The sequence below is a fragment of the Somniosus microcephalus genome, chromosome 13 (genome assembly GCF_052327205.1).
Source record: "Somniosus microcephalus isolate GS21.2 chromosome 13, FLI_Smic_1.0, whole genome shotgun sequence".
Classification (NCBI taxonomy): domain Eukaryota; kingdom Metazoa; phylum Chordata; class Chondrichthyes; order Squaliformes; family Somniosidae; genus Somniosus; species Somniosus microcephalus.
Window position 1 is genome coordinate 181,838,774 of NC_140999.1, and position 14,496 is coordinate 181,853,269.

Consider the following 14,496-nt stretch of genomic DNA (forward strand, 5'->3'; position numbering starts at 1 on the left):
TTGCACCACTGCAGCCTAGTCCTCCTGACAACATCCCTGCTGGTGTCTTCCTGTGCAATGTGCAACCAGGCTGCGTTGGTCTCCTGGGGAGGTCTCTTCCGCCCATTGGAAGGGAAGAGAACCTCCCCGCGTGCTGTGACGGGAGTCATGGGAGAGCCTGGGTGCAGCCGTGCAGTGCTTGTCAGTGTTTGCAGCACCTCAATGCTGCAGAACACTGACTGCACAAATGTCAAAATAAATTTGTGCGTGGTCCCTTTAAGGAAACCGGCTGATGACACGTCATCAAACAACGTCATCAGACCCGCTTCCTTCAATTGGCCGGGAAACGCGCTGGGCGGGGCTTAACAGGCACAATCATCGTAAAATCATTCTACACAGCGGGCTGGAGCCAGCAGCGGGGTCATGACCTGCTACCGACGTCGCCCGCCACGGACCCGCCGAGGTCGGGGAAATAGCGGCCGTTGAGATAGATAGATTTTTGGACTCTAGGGGAATCGAGGGATATGGGGATCGGGTGCAAAAGTGGAGTTGAGGTCAAAGATCAGCCATGATCTTATTGAATGGCGGAGCAGGCTCGAGGGGCCATATGGCCGACTCCTGCTCCTAATTCTTATGTTCTTATGCATATAGCGAAACCGTTACGAAAGCAGAACCTGCCTGGAGCTGTGCATTGTGTGTGGGGAGACGCGCTATACAAACAGGTTTATAATATGGTCTAATCAAATCCAGTTTAATCAGCAGCGTTTGTAGCAAAGACTACGCTGGCCAAATTCACAAATGTGTTAACAAAGCTTGAGTAAATGTTTACTTGCATTTCCAAGGTTATAGTTATTCATTAAAATGGTTGATATGTCACATTGTTTGAAAGAGTAAAATATTTACATTTCTGAAAATGCTGAATCATTTGCCCAATTAAAACTAAACCTCTTTTACTGTTAAGGTTGTTGTACATGACTGTCATTTTGGAGATCATCAAGACTGTGACTGGCTGGCATTGTAACCACCAACTTTCCTTCCCAAACTTGGTAATTACTTGGCTTTTGCACTAACTAGACACTTATCTCACTTCAACCTTTATTTTTTTTCTCTATTCTTCGTCTTCCGTAGTCTCAGGAAAAACAAATCCGCCCCTGCTAAGCTGGAAGAAAATACAGTCAGATTTACCCTGGAATGTGGTCTTACTGCTCGGAGGAGGGTATGCAATAGCAAAAGGGTGTGAGGTACTTATCAGATGCACTTGATATCCTCTGTATTTTACCTAAAAGGGTATTTAAATGAACGCGTGGTACTAATTTAACAGCTTGACTTCTGAAACCCTAAATCCCTCATAGCATTGGAAGTCTGTTTCAAATTTCAAAGAAAATATTCTTCATTTTACATCGGCTCACATAGGATATACAGCATAGAAACAGGCCATTCGGCCCAACCAGTCCATGCCGGCGTTTATGCTCCACTCGAGCCTCCTCCCGTCTTTCCTCCTCTAAATCTACCAGCACAACCCTCTGTTCCCTTCTCCCTCATGTGCTTGTCTAGCCTCCCCTTAAATGCATCTATACTATTTGCCTCAACTACTCCCTGTGGTGGCGAGTTCCACATTCTCACCAATTCTTCTGAATTCCCTATTGGATTTCTTGGTGACTATCTTATATTGATGGCCTCTAGTTATGCTCTTCCCCACAAGTGGAAACATTCTCTCTGTATCCACTCTATCAAAACCTTTCATAATGTTAAAGACCTCTATTAGGTCACCTCTCAGCCTTCTCTTTTCAAGAGAAAAAGAGACCCAGCCTGTTCATCCTTTCCTGATATGTATACCCTTGCATATCCAGTATCATTCTTGTAAATCTTCTCTGCCCCCTCTCCAGTGCCTCTATATCCTTTTTATAATATGACGACCAGAACTGTACGCAGTACTCCAAGTGTGGTCTAACCAAGCTTCGATACAGGTTTAGCATAACTTCACTACTTTTCAATTCTATCTCTCTAGAACTAAGTCCTAGTGCTAGGTTTGCTTTTTTATGGCCTTGCTAACCTGTGTCGCTACTTTTAGTGATTTGTGTGTTTGTACCCCGAGATCCCTTTGTTCCTCTACCCCACCCAGAATCAAACCCTCCAAGTAATGTGACCTCTCTATTCTTCCTACCAAAATGTAATACCACACATTTATCTGTGTTGAAATTCATTTGCCAATTATATGCCCATTCTGCAAGTTTATTAATGTCCTCCTGTAATTTGTTGCAGTCCTCCTCAGTATTGACTATCCCCCCCAATTTGGTGTCACCTGCAAATTTAGAAATTGTGTTTTTGATTCCAAAGTCTAAATCATTAATAAAAATTGTGAACAGCAGTGGTCCCAGCACTGATCCTTGTGGAACACCACTACCCACATTCTGCCACTGTGAATAACTACCCTTTACCCCTACTCTCTGCTTTCTGTCTTGAAGCCAGCTAGCTATCCACTCTGCTACTTGTCCCCTGATTCTGCATGCTCTGACCTTATTCATTAGTTACTACGTGGTACCTTATCGAAGGCCTTTTGAAAATCTAGATAAATTATATCTACTTTGAGTCTCCTTAATGGGTTTATTCTAGAGCATTCCTGATCAAGTATAGGGGTAGACTTTCCACAGGAATTCTCATGATCTTCCCACTGTAACTTTGCCAGAAGAGTGTCGGAAACCTGGGGAAATGGTGTAAACGGCTTTATGCCGTTTCTCTAGCGTTTCTGCCAAAGTTACTTTGGTAGAGCCTGATATAGACGACACACTCTGTTCATACTTACTAAGTGGAGTGACAGCTTAGATTTTTGCGCTCAAAGACTCTGGAATGGGACTTGAACCCACAACCTTCTCAGAGGCGAGGGTGCTACCCACTGAGCCACGGATGACATAACCGTACTGCCTGTTAGGGCATTGGCTTGCAGGGTTAACCGGAGTCAAGTGGGAAGAATCCTTGCCTCCAAACTACTTCCACCTCTCCAGGTCTCGTCAATGGTTAATAAGGCCATAAAAAAAGCAAACAAAGCAATGGGGTGCATGTCTAGAGGGCTAGAATTGAAAAGCAGAGAAGTTATGTTAAACGTATAGAACCTTGGTTAGTCCACACTTGGAGTATTGTGACCAGTTCTGGTCTCCATTATAAAAATGATATAGAGGCACTGGAGAAGGTGAAAAAATGATTTACTAGAATGATACCAGAACTGAGAGGTTATACCTATCAGGAATGATTCAACAGGCGGGGGCTCCTTTCTCTAGAAAAGAGAAGACTGAGGGGTGACCTGATAGAAGCCTTTAAGATTATGAAAGGGGTTGATAGGGTAAATGTAGAGAAGATATTTCCACTTGCGAGAGAGACAAAACTAGGGTCCACAAATATAAAATAGTCACTAATAAATCCAATCGGGAATTCAGGAGAAACTTCTTTACCCAGAGAGTGGTGAGAATGTGGAACTCGCTACCACAGGGAGTGGTTGAGGTGAATAGCATAGATGCTTTTAAGGGGAAGCTAGATAAACACATGAGGGAGAAAGGAATATGTTGATGGGGTGAGATGAAGTCAAGTGGGAAGAGGCTCGTGTGGAGCATAAACACCAGCATAGACCTGTTGGGCGAAATGGCCTGTTTCTGTGCTGTAAATACTATACAATGAGTCTGGTTGACCAATCAGTCATCAACATAGATAGTGTCATGAATCTTATCAGTCATGAAGAAATGACTCATGAAGTAACACTGGGCGGCCAGCTGGTGGCGCCGTCCAAGGAGCATAAATACTCGGGCGTGGGCCCAGCTTGCTCAGGATGTTTCTGTAACCAGGAACTAGTGATGTAACTAGAATCCCATGGTTGTGAAACAGTTGATTAAAGCCTTGTTTTATACTCAAACTAAGTGCTTAGTGAGTTTTCTTACATCAGATATTTTGGGTGAGAACGGAGCTCCAGTGTATTTTGCCCTCCCCGCATATGATGTACACCAAACCTTTCCCAGGACTGCCTGTACTATTTTACAATCAGGCGCTCCCAGTTTGTGTGACGGGAGCCCATACTGGGAACTGGGGCACTGAGCTCAGCATGGCCAATTTTCAAGCTGCATAACCCGTAAATCCATTCAGCTGAATGGATGTAACATCATGCAGGTTGTGACTAGGGCTCGCTGACCTCTGCCTGAATTCCTGATATACGCTCCCATCATGGGCAGCTCTGTGCTGAGGACACAAACATTTACCCCATTATTTTAACTGGAGCAACTTACACTCTTTAAAAGGCAGGAGGGTGTTTGTTCCATCAAGTGTTTTCCTGCTGTATAAGGGAAGGGACAGAAATACTAGACCCTAAATTATAAGACGACCACCCAGCGCAGAACCTTGTTCGATCGGAGTGTAGATTGGAGAATTTAACATGGAGGTCCGAATGACTTAATTTGCAGTGCTTTTGAAATGTTGTAATGTAGGAAACGTGGCAGCCAATTTGTGCACAGCAAGGTCCCACAAATAGCCATACGATAAGGTGTCTGTTTTTTCCAACCATCATAATTTCACAATTTCGGATTCTGTGTTTTTTCCAGGATGTCCAATCCATTTGAAATGAGTACGGAACTTAAACCTTGCTCGTCCGGCTTTACAGTGTCTGCCGTCTTTGCTTTCCAGGCATCGGGGCTGTCCATCTGGTTCGGCAGTCAGCTTCGACCACTGGTGAACCTCAAGCCAACCACAGCTATCGTGCTGATCTCCTTAGTTGTAACATGCTTTACCGAATTTGCCAGCAACACTGCCACAATTGTAATAATGTTACCGATTGTGTCTGAATTGGTAAGTTTCTTGACTAGAAAGAGCAGGAAGAAGAAAGAAAAACTTGCCTTTATGTAGCGGCTTTCACGACCTCAGGATACCCAAAGCGCTTTACAGCCAATGAAGTGCTTTTGAAATGTTGTAATGTAGGAAACGTGGCAGCCAATTTGCGCACAGCAAGGTCCCACAAATAGCCATATGATAATGACCAGACAATCTCTTTTAGTGATGTTGGTTAAGGGATAAATATTGGCCAGAACTCCCCTGCTCTTCTTCAGAATAGCTCCATGGGACCATTTACATCAACCTGAGAGAGCAGACAGGGCCTCGGTTTAACATTTCATCCAAAAGAATGCAGCTCTGACAGTGCAGCACTCCCTCAGCACTCCACTGAAGTGTCAGGCAGGATTTTTGTGCTCAAACCTTTGAGTGGAACTTGAAACCCACAACCTTCTGATTCAGAGACGAGAATGCTTCCCACTGAGCCAAAGCTGATGCCTAAGTTATTTCTTAGGAACAGGAGAAGGCCCACAGCACGGTGGCATAGTGGTTCGCACTGTTGCCTCACAGCGCCAGGGACCCGGGTTCAAATCCGGCCTCGGGTGACTGTCTGTGTGGAGTTTGCACATTCTCCCCGTGTTTGCGTGGGTTTCCTCCGGGTGCTCCGGTTTCCTCCCACAGTCCAAAGATGTGCGGGTTAGGTTGATTGGCCATGACAAAAATTGGCCCTTAGTGTTAGGGGGGGATTAAATATGTGGGGTTACGGGGATAGGGCTTGTGTGGGATGGCTGTCGGTGTAGGGACCGGGTGCTAGGGTTTGGATGATCAGCCATGATCTCGTTGAATGGCGGAGCAGGCTCGAAGGGCCGAATGGCCTACTCCTGCTCCTATTTTCTATGTTTCTATGTTTCTATCTCTTTTTAACTGACATTGTCTTGCATAGTTGGGACAGTGGCTTGTGCTATGGGTGAAGTAACTGGGCAGACTCCATTTCAATGTGACTGTTGAAGTATGGACTATTGTACTAATCCTTACAAGATGGCTCCTGGGCTGGCAGCTCCCTAGGGAGCTCCTTTCCCATCCTTGGCCATCCGTTGCCATCCTTTGCTCTTTTCTCCTCCAGTCTCCTCTCTTCTGCTGTTTAAGTTCCCCTGGCATCCTACAAAACTCAGGTAGAGAGGACCTACAGGAAGGAGGGAGGAGGACAGTAGCAGTATGTTTGTGTGTGTGTGCTAGGCCATTGTAGCAGAGCCTGGTCTCCAATCGTCTTGGATCCCCTTGCCATTGGACCAAGACCTTGCTCTGTCAAGCCCATGTGGTAGCTAGTGTGCAACGGCCACCCCACGTTAAAAGAATTCACGCACAGGAATCTTCCACCCTTTAAAATGACATTCGGGACCTGGAACATCAGGACCCTCATGGACAACCCCAACAGCGACCACCGCCTGCCCCACCTGTGACAGAGACTGTAGGTCCCGCATTGGACTCATCAGTCACCTGAGAACTCATTTTTAATGTGGAAGCAAGTCATCCTCAGTTCCGAGGGACTACCTAAGAAGAAAGATTGTACTATTAATTTAGTGTCCCTGTCACAGAACTTCGCATGATGAGCGTGTGCATCAAGAATTCAAGGGTAGCGGTCAGAGAGCCCTATTCGCAAACGACACGATTTTCTGTCCATTAAAATGGATGGATGGTTATGTGAAAACCCTCCCCTTTCCCATCTTGGGTTCATCAGTGAGGATAGAGCAGAGAATCATCTTTTGTTCCAAGCTAAGCTTCAATGTACGAAGCACCTTTCCCGTGCTCAGGACACCCCAAAGCACCTTGCAGCCAAAGAATTCTTTTGTAAGCAAACATGGCAGCCAATCTGTGCTCAGCGAGTTCTGACAAACAGAATTGAATTGTGATCAAGGACCAGTTAATCTGTTTTAGTGAAGTTGGTTGAGAGACAAGTGTCAGCCAGCTCACCCAGAGATCTCCCTGCTTCTTCTTTAAGTTGCTCCACGGAATCTTTTACATCCACCTGAACAAACGGACATACTGGGGTCTTAGTTTAACATCTTCTCAAAAGATCTCCAACAATAATGCAGCCACCTCGGTACTGCAATGAAGTGTCAGTTTAGATTCTGTGCTCAAGTCCTGGCGCGGTGCTTGAATATATGACCTTCTGATTCAGAGCGGAGCAAACTGTCACCGAGCCAAGCTGACACAATAAGCTGGTGAGTTGTGCCCAGATGATTCAGTGAGTCAGAATGCTGTCCTTTCACCTCTGGGTTTGAATGCAACCTAGAATAATGATATGAAAGTTCCCTTCCTGAGAGTTGGCAGGATCGCCAGTGTTTCTGTCTCCGTCTCTTTGATGTTGAATTTCTTTCCAGACTGACGATATTGATTGATACTTAAATGTGCACAAACCTACAGCATGAGCAGCATTTTTTCAGGTTGTGCTATATGCCTATGAGCAGTGATAGATCTAGTTGTATTCCCAGGTCTCCAATATTGGGTAAAATTCAAATGGAACAACATGCAAAGGATATTACCTTTCCCTCTACCCCTCCCGGGACTTAGCCGAGTGCTGCTGTCAATGAGGCAGGCAGCCCAACATTGAAGTCTTCGCTCGGGAGAGTTGCCTGTGGAGACGCGACCAGCACCGAGTGTGCTGCTGGGGCCCAAGGATCAATTTATGCCGACTCTCAAGCCTCTTGCTTCATGGGCATGCTGGTCATGCAGCGTCGAGCCTGGATCTGAAAACGGGCTCAGGCACATTTTTACCCCAAAGTTTCTTACTCTCAGGATGTGAGCGATGCTGTCGAGGCCACATTCATTGCCCATCCCTAGTTGCCCTGGATGCAAATATATTGTTTTTTACTCTTCTAGTTTGCCTACATGCTCGAAGAATTTTGGTACCTTTGACTACTTAGTACCTGTGCCACTTGTACTCTACACGTTGTAAAATATCAAATAAACCATTTTTTAAAAAAGGCAGTTTTAACTTGACTGTGCTCGCTGACCTACAATGGCTCCCAGTCCGGCAACGCTTTGATTTTAAAATCCTCATCTTTGTTTTCAAATCCTCCATGGCCTCGCCATTCCCTATCTCCGTAACCCCCTCCAGCCCTATAATTCCCCCCACCCCCCAACCCCCACCACCGAGATCTCTGCGCTCCTCTAATTCTGGCCATTTGCGCATCCCCGATTTTCATCGCTCCACCACTAGTGGCCATGCCTTCAGCTGCCTGGGCCCTAAACTCTGGAATTCCCTCCCTAAACCTCTCTGCCTCTCTACCTCTCTTTCCTGATTTAAGACGTTCCTTAAAACTTACCTCTTTGACCAAGCTTTTGGTCACCTGTCCTAATACCTCCTTATGTGGCTCGGTGTCAAATTTTGTTTGGTAACGCTCCTGTGAAGCGCCTGGGGAGGTTTTACTACATTAAAGGCGCTATAAAAATGCCAGTTGTTGTTGCTGTGTTGAATCTTAAACATGGTGCTCACGTTGTTTCTTTAGCTCCTGGAGTCAGTGAGCAGAAGTTACATTTTTATCTACCAGCAATGTGGTCTCTAGCGGCAGTAGAATTGATATCAAGTGGACTGCTGTCAATTACAAGGACATGTAATCTCATCCCATTTACTTATCGTTTATTACAGGCTATGCACTTGAAGGTGAATCCTCTCTACTTGATGGTCCCGTCAACCGTTGTGTGCTCCTATGCGTTCATGCTGCCAATATCAACACCTCCGAACTCAATTGCTTTTGCTACGGGCCATCTAAAGGTCAAGGACATGGTATGTAGTATTCTTTGTGCGAGTGCTGAGTTGAAGAATGGGTTCGAAATACATGGGGCTGGATTTTCATTGAGGAGGCGTGTAGGAGGCGGGACTACAACTTTCGGGGTTGTAGTCCCGCCTCCATCGAGTTGTGGCCAACCCACACGATTTTCACTTGATTGACCTTGTTGAGCCCGCCCAGCGAGCTCAGCAGGCCAATTAAGGGCCACTCAGCAACAGGTGATGTCACAGATTGACATTTCATCTGTCAAAAGCTTTTGACAGATGAAATATCAGCGTTTGATAGCTGTTTGAAGCTGTCAAACACTGACAATCTGTACTCCAAGTTAATTCCTTCCTCTCAGGCTGATTTAGAGATCTCTCCAGAACAGAAAGCTGAATGCTGCAACTTTTGACAGCTCGCGGCCATTCTGCTTTCTGTGCCGGTGAGATGAGGGACTCCCGAGACCTGAAGGAAGGAAGGCTGTAAAGGTAAGTAAAGGTAATTAAACTTCTTTAAACACTTTACACACACCAAACACACTCATGCACCCATCACTCACCTGAACACCGGACTTCTCGAACCCTCCAAGCCCTTTAGCCCGACGGCCCGCCTCGCTAACTTTGCATGGTTTGGAGTCGTCGGGAATCCCACACTTCAGCAATAAAAATAGGGATTAGGCTAAAAACTGCCTGTTAACTACCTGTTAACAGGCAGTTAATTGGCACTAATCCCCTTCCCACCTCGGGGAAGCGGGTCCCAGCACAGGTCGGGTATCCGCCTCCTTTGAAACTGGCATGGAGGCGGGTTGGGGGCGGGATGGGTTCGTGCCCCGCGATTTCGAGATTTTAACCCCCCCACATGTCTCCAATCCTGCCTCCATGGCCCAATGAAAATCCTGCCCATGGTCTTACATTTAAATGTATAAAATCGAGATCAGTGATGTGCGATTGAACAGTGACCATTTAGATGAATGGGAGTTTTGCAACTATGCAGTTGCCCTTTCCTACAATGAGTGCGGTCCTTGTTGTGAACTGTAGATGTGAAGACAGACCAAGAATGAAGATGTCAGTTAATGAAAGAATGGCATACATTTAAATGGAAGTTGTCCCCATATATCTTGAAGACTAACAAGTCAAATTTGCGTATATTAACGTGCTGCACTGGTATGCTACATGGTGAATGTGTGTAGGTTTCACCCCATCGTGACCCCCTTATTTGGTTACACCTGCTCATTCTTGGGGGATGTTTCCAGTGACTGACAAAACTGAGTTGCACCTATCCCGTGGGCGGGCGATCTGAGGAGATAGGTGTAACTCAACTGGAAAACCTAGATCTATATCTCTATAGAAATAACCATATTTTTGGTATCAACAATGGTCAATTAGCTGGAGAGAACTTGATAGTTGGGACAATTGATAATTGTCTGCATTTTATGTCTTTGTTTTTATCTGGAGAAGCCCTCATTCCATTCCATTTTACGATCTTTACTTCAGCAATGCTAAACCCCTCTTCATTTCATAGAATCATAGAATGGTTACAGCACAGAAGGAGGCCATTCGGCCCGTCGAGCCCGTGCCGGCTCTCTGCAAGAGCACTTCAGCCAGTCCCACTCCCCCGCCCTTTCCCCGTAGCCCTGCAATTTTTTTTCCTTCGGGTACTTATCCAACTCCCTTTTGAAAGCCACGATTGAATCTGCCTCCCCCACCCTCTCAGGCAGTGCATTCCAGATCCTAACCACTCGCTGCGTAAAAAAGTTTTCCCTCATGTCACCTTTGGTTCTTCTGCCAATCACTTTAAATCTGTGCCCTCTGGTTCTCGACCCTTCTGCCAATGGGAACAGTTTCTCTCTATCTACCCTGTCTAGACCCCTCATGATTTTGAACACCTCTATCAAATCTCCTCTCAATCTTCTCTGCTCCAAGGAGAACAACCCCAGCTTCTCCAGTCTATCCACGTAACTGAAGTCCCTCATCCCTGGAATCATTCTTGTAAATCTTTTCTGCACCCTCTCTAAGGCCTTCACGTCCTTTCCTCACTTGCACAGTAGATGTTATGAATTAGAATTTTCAGCATCAGAGCTTATTTTTGAACAGTGGCACTTGGACACAGCTTCGAAAATGGCGAATTGCGAACTGTCGGCCTTCTAAGTTTATGCAAAAACTTTTTTTTACTTTTGTAGGAGTCATTTAAGGCATTTCACCCAGAATACCGAACCCTCCCAGTTCCTATACTTCCCTGAGGCCTGGAACTATTTAGCTGCACTACAACTGGTCAGGTTGCGGAGTGTAGGGTGGCAAGGGGTATATGTTGCTGATGTTGGAGGAAAAGTCAATTAACCCCGTGCAGTCCAAATGTGCCTCAGTTTCACGACGTCAGTGCCTTTTGTTGGGGAAAGTAGCTGTCTGAATTATTATAACTTTTTTTAGTTGGCTACCTAGGCTTCATGTCATTGGGTGAATTGGTGTGTTCGTAATTCTGTAGCCAGCACATAAAGTTTGATGGAACATCTCCACTGAAGCATTCGATTGGTGCTTGGGTTAAAATCTATTGGGATTACTCAGAATCATGGAATGATACAGCGCAGAAGGAGACCATTCGGCCCATCGTGCCTGTCTTTGAAAGAGCTATCCAATTAGTCCCACTCCCCTGCTCTTTCCCCATAGCCCTGCAAATCTTTCCCCTTCAAGTATTTATCCAATTCCCTTTTGAAAGTTATTATTGAATCTGCTTCTACCACCCTTTCAGGCAGCGCGTTCCAGATCATAGCAACTCACTGTGTAAAAAGAATTCTCCTCATCGCACCTCCGGTTCTTTTGTCAATTACCTTAAATCTGTGTCCTCTGGTTACTGAAGCTTCTGCCAGTGGAAACACTTTCTCCTTATTTACTCTATCAAAACCTCTCAAGATTTTGAACACCTCTATTAAATCTTCCCTTAGCCTTCTCTGCTCTAAGGAGAACAACCCCAGCTTCTCTAGTCTCTCCACATAACTGAAGTCCCGCAACCCTGGCACCATTCTAGTAAATCTCTTCTGCACAGTCTCTAAGGCCTTGACACCCTTCTTGAAGTGTGGAGCCCAGAATTTGATACAATACTCCAGCTGGGGCCTAACCAGTGATCAATACAAATTTAGCATAACTTCCTTGCTTTTGTACTCTATGGGCTGGATTTTACCTGCCGAGACGAGTTGGGGGCGGGACTGCTGCCTTCTGGGTTCTAGTCCCACCCCCAGCGACAGCCGACGCACAGACGCTAGTTTCCTCTGATTGGCCTTGTTAAGCCCTCCCTGCAGGCTTGCCGGCCAATTAAGAGAAAGCCAGTGTCAGATGACGTCAGATGACGTCAGTTGATGACACGTCATCTGCCGGTTTTCTTAAAGGGACATGTACCATTTATTTTTGACAGATGATCTGTCAGTGTTTGACAGCATTGAGGTGCTGTCAAACACTGACAATCACTGTACAAAGGTGAGCCCTTTCACCCAGGCTCTCCAATGACTCTCTCCTTAGGTTAAAACAGATGACAGCTGCAGGTGAGTTTACAGAAGCGATCTGTCACTTCTCCCAATGAGGTGAGGCCACACAAACATGTCAAAGCTTGTTACCTGCAGAAAAATCTAAACACATTAAAAATGACTTTCCCAACATCTCCTTACCTCTGATACTCACCAGTGTCCCACTGGATCCTTCACACCACTTCTGCAGCTGTCATCAATACACAAACATTGCAACAGACCCACAGTACGCCTCACTTACCTTGGCGGGGTACCCCGACATCGGGAAGCCCGCAGCAGAAGTCTCAAAATGGGAAAAAGCCTCTTAACTGCCTGTTAACTATCTGTTAACAGGCAGTTAAGTGGCTATAATCCTCTTCCCGCCGGTAGGAGTCGGGTCCCTGCGCAAATCGGGGACCCGACTCCCGGGAAGATTGTTTGGAGATGGGTTGGGAGCGGGTTCAGGACCCGCTCCCATTTTTTTGATTTTGCCAGCAGTCCCGCCTCCAAACCCGCCTCCTCAGGACTGGTAAAATCCAGCCCGATGTCTCTGTTTATAAAGCCAAGGATCCCGTACGCTTTTTAACAGCCTTCTTAACCTTCAAAAGATTTGCGTACACCCCCAGCGATCTTTGTTCCTGCACCCCCTTTAAAATTGTCCTATTTAGTTTATATTGTCTCTCCTCATTCGTCCTACTAAAATGCAACGCTTTACACTTCTCTGCATAAATTACATCTGCCATTTCACCAGTCCGTTTATGTCCTCCTGAAGTCTGTTACAATCCTCCTCACCGTTTACTACATTTCCGACTTTTGTATTATGTGCAAACTTTGAAATTATTCCCTGTATACCCAAGTACAGGTCATTAATATATGTGAAAAAGAGCAGCGATCCTAATACCGACCCTGGGGGACACCACTGTATACTTCCCTCCAATTTGAAAAACAGCCATTCACCACTACTCTGACTCTGTCTCTTAGCCAATTTCGGATCCATGCTGCCACTACCCCTTTAATCCCATGGCCTTCAATTTTGCGAACAAGTCTAGTATGTTTTACTTTATCAAATGCCTTTTGAAAGTCCATGTACACATCATCAATTGCACTACCTTCATCAACCCTCTCTGTTACTTCATCAAAGTAACCTCAATCAAGTTAGTCAAACACGAATACAGAAAGAAAATACTGCAGATGCTGGAAATCTGAAATAAAAACAGAAAATGCTGGAGAAACTCAGCAGGTCAGGCAGCATCTGTGGAGTTAACGTTTCAGGTTGATGACGAAAGGTCAACATTAACTCTGTTTCTCTCTCCACAGATGCTGCCTGACCTGCTGAGTTTCTCCAGCATTTTCTGTTTTTATTTTAGTCAAACACGATTTGCCTTTAACAACAATCCATAATTGGCCCCACCCTTTTACTTACTCACTTCTATCTTCTGACATTTGGGTCTCGGGTCTTTGCTCATGGCGAATCCATGGCATTGACCCAACTGGGTTTGTTTAATTTAGGTTATGTAGAGTCATTCGGGTAGATTTTCATCTTTAACGCTCAGGGAGCGAAGCATCACCAGGGTGGAGCGCAGAGAGGAAAATCAAGAGAGCTTCGTTATATGTGTGCAATCCTCCTCACCTGATTTACCTCTCTATGTCTGTATTTATAAAGCACCTTTCACGACCTCAGGATGTTCCAAAGCACTTTACAGCCAATGAAGTACTCTTTAGGTGCAGTAATGTAGTAAACACGGCAGTCAATTTGTGCACAGCAAGCTCCCACAGGCAGCAATGAGATAACTGACCAGATAATCTTTTTTAATAATGTTGGTTGAGGGATAAATGTTGGCCAGGGGGAACACACCTCCTCTTCTTTGAAATAGTCCACCTGAGACGGCAGATGGGGCCTCGGTTTAACGTCTCATCCAAAAGGTGGAAACTCCGACAGTGCAGCGGCGTGGCCCCATGGTGCATGCACACCCAGCAACTGAGAAGGAAAAAAGGGAGGGGGTTCACTGTGCCACCTGCACCCATCCTATTATTAGTGAAGGAAAGCTTGGAGGGGAAAGCGAACACTCAAGTAACTGCTACCCAGGGTGACCTCACCTACCGTACTCTTGCAACATGCCAGGCCTCTGCGAATGTCATTCCAGTTTCAAACAGCTGTCAGAAAGTGATATGGGCACACCATACCTCTTTCTTCACTTTCTGTTGTATTTTTTGTGGCAAGCCCTCTCACATTGGCCCCCAATGGGACACAAGGTGAATGGACGACTTACAAGTATGTTGTAAAATTATATTTTGACCTTTAACTTTATGTATTAATTTTCAACCAGTGATTGTGCCCCCCGCGCCCCACAAAAAAAGTCCATTCTCTATTCTTCTTAACAGAGCAGGTCATTACATAATCCTCCATTGCCAATATATTTACACTTCAGAACATAACATAAGAAATAG

The 14,496-nt window shown here is 45.6% G+C and overlaps 1 protein-coding gene across 2 annotated transcripts in view; it reads left to right on the plus strand.

The window, feature by feature from the left end:
* The window catches only part of slc13a3 (solute carrier family 13 member 3), a 58,782-nt gene that overhangs the window by 38,300 nt on the left and 5,986 nt on the right, over positions 1 to 14,496 (plus strand). For both annotated transcript variants that reach the window (XM_086005733.1, XM_086005734.1), the window contains exons 10-12: positions 1,108 to 1,220; positions 4,642 to 4,803; positions 8,432 to 8,569. In XM_086005733.1, coding sequence (XP_085861859.1) covers positions 1,108 to 1,220; positions 4,642 to 4,803; positions 8,432 to 8,569 — 413 coding nt within the window. The remainder of the gene's footprint in view (positions 1 to 1,107; positions 1,221 to 4,641; positions 4,804 to 8,431; positions 8,570 to 14,496) is intronic.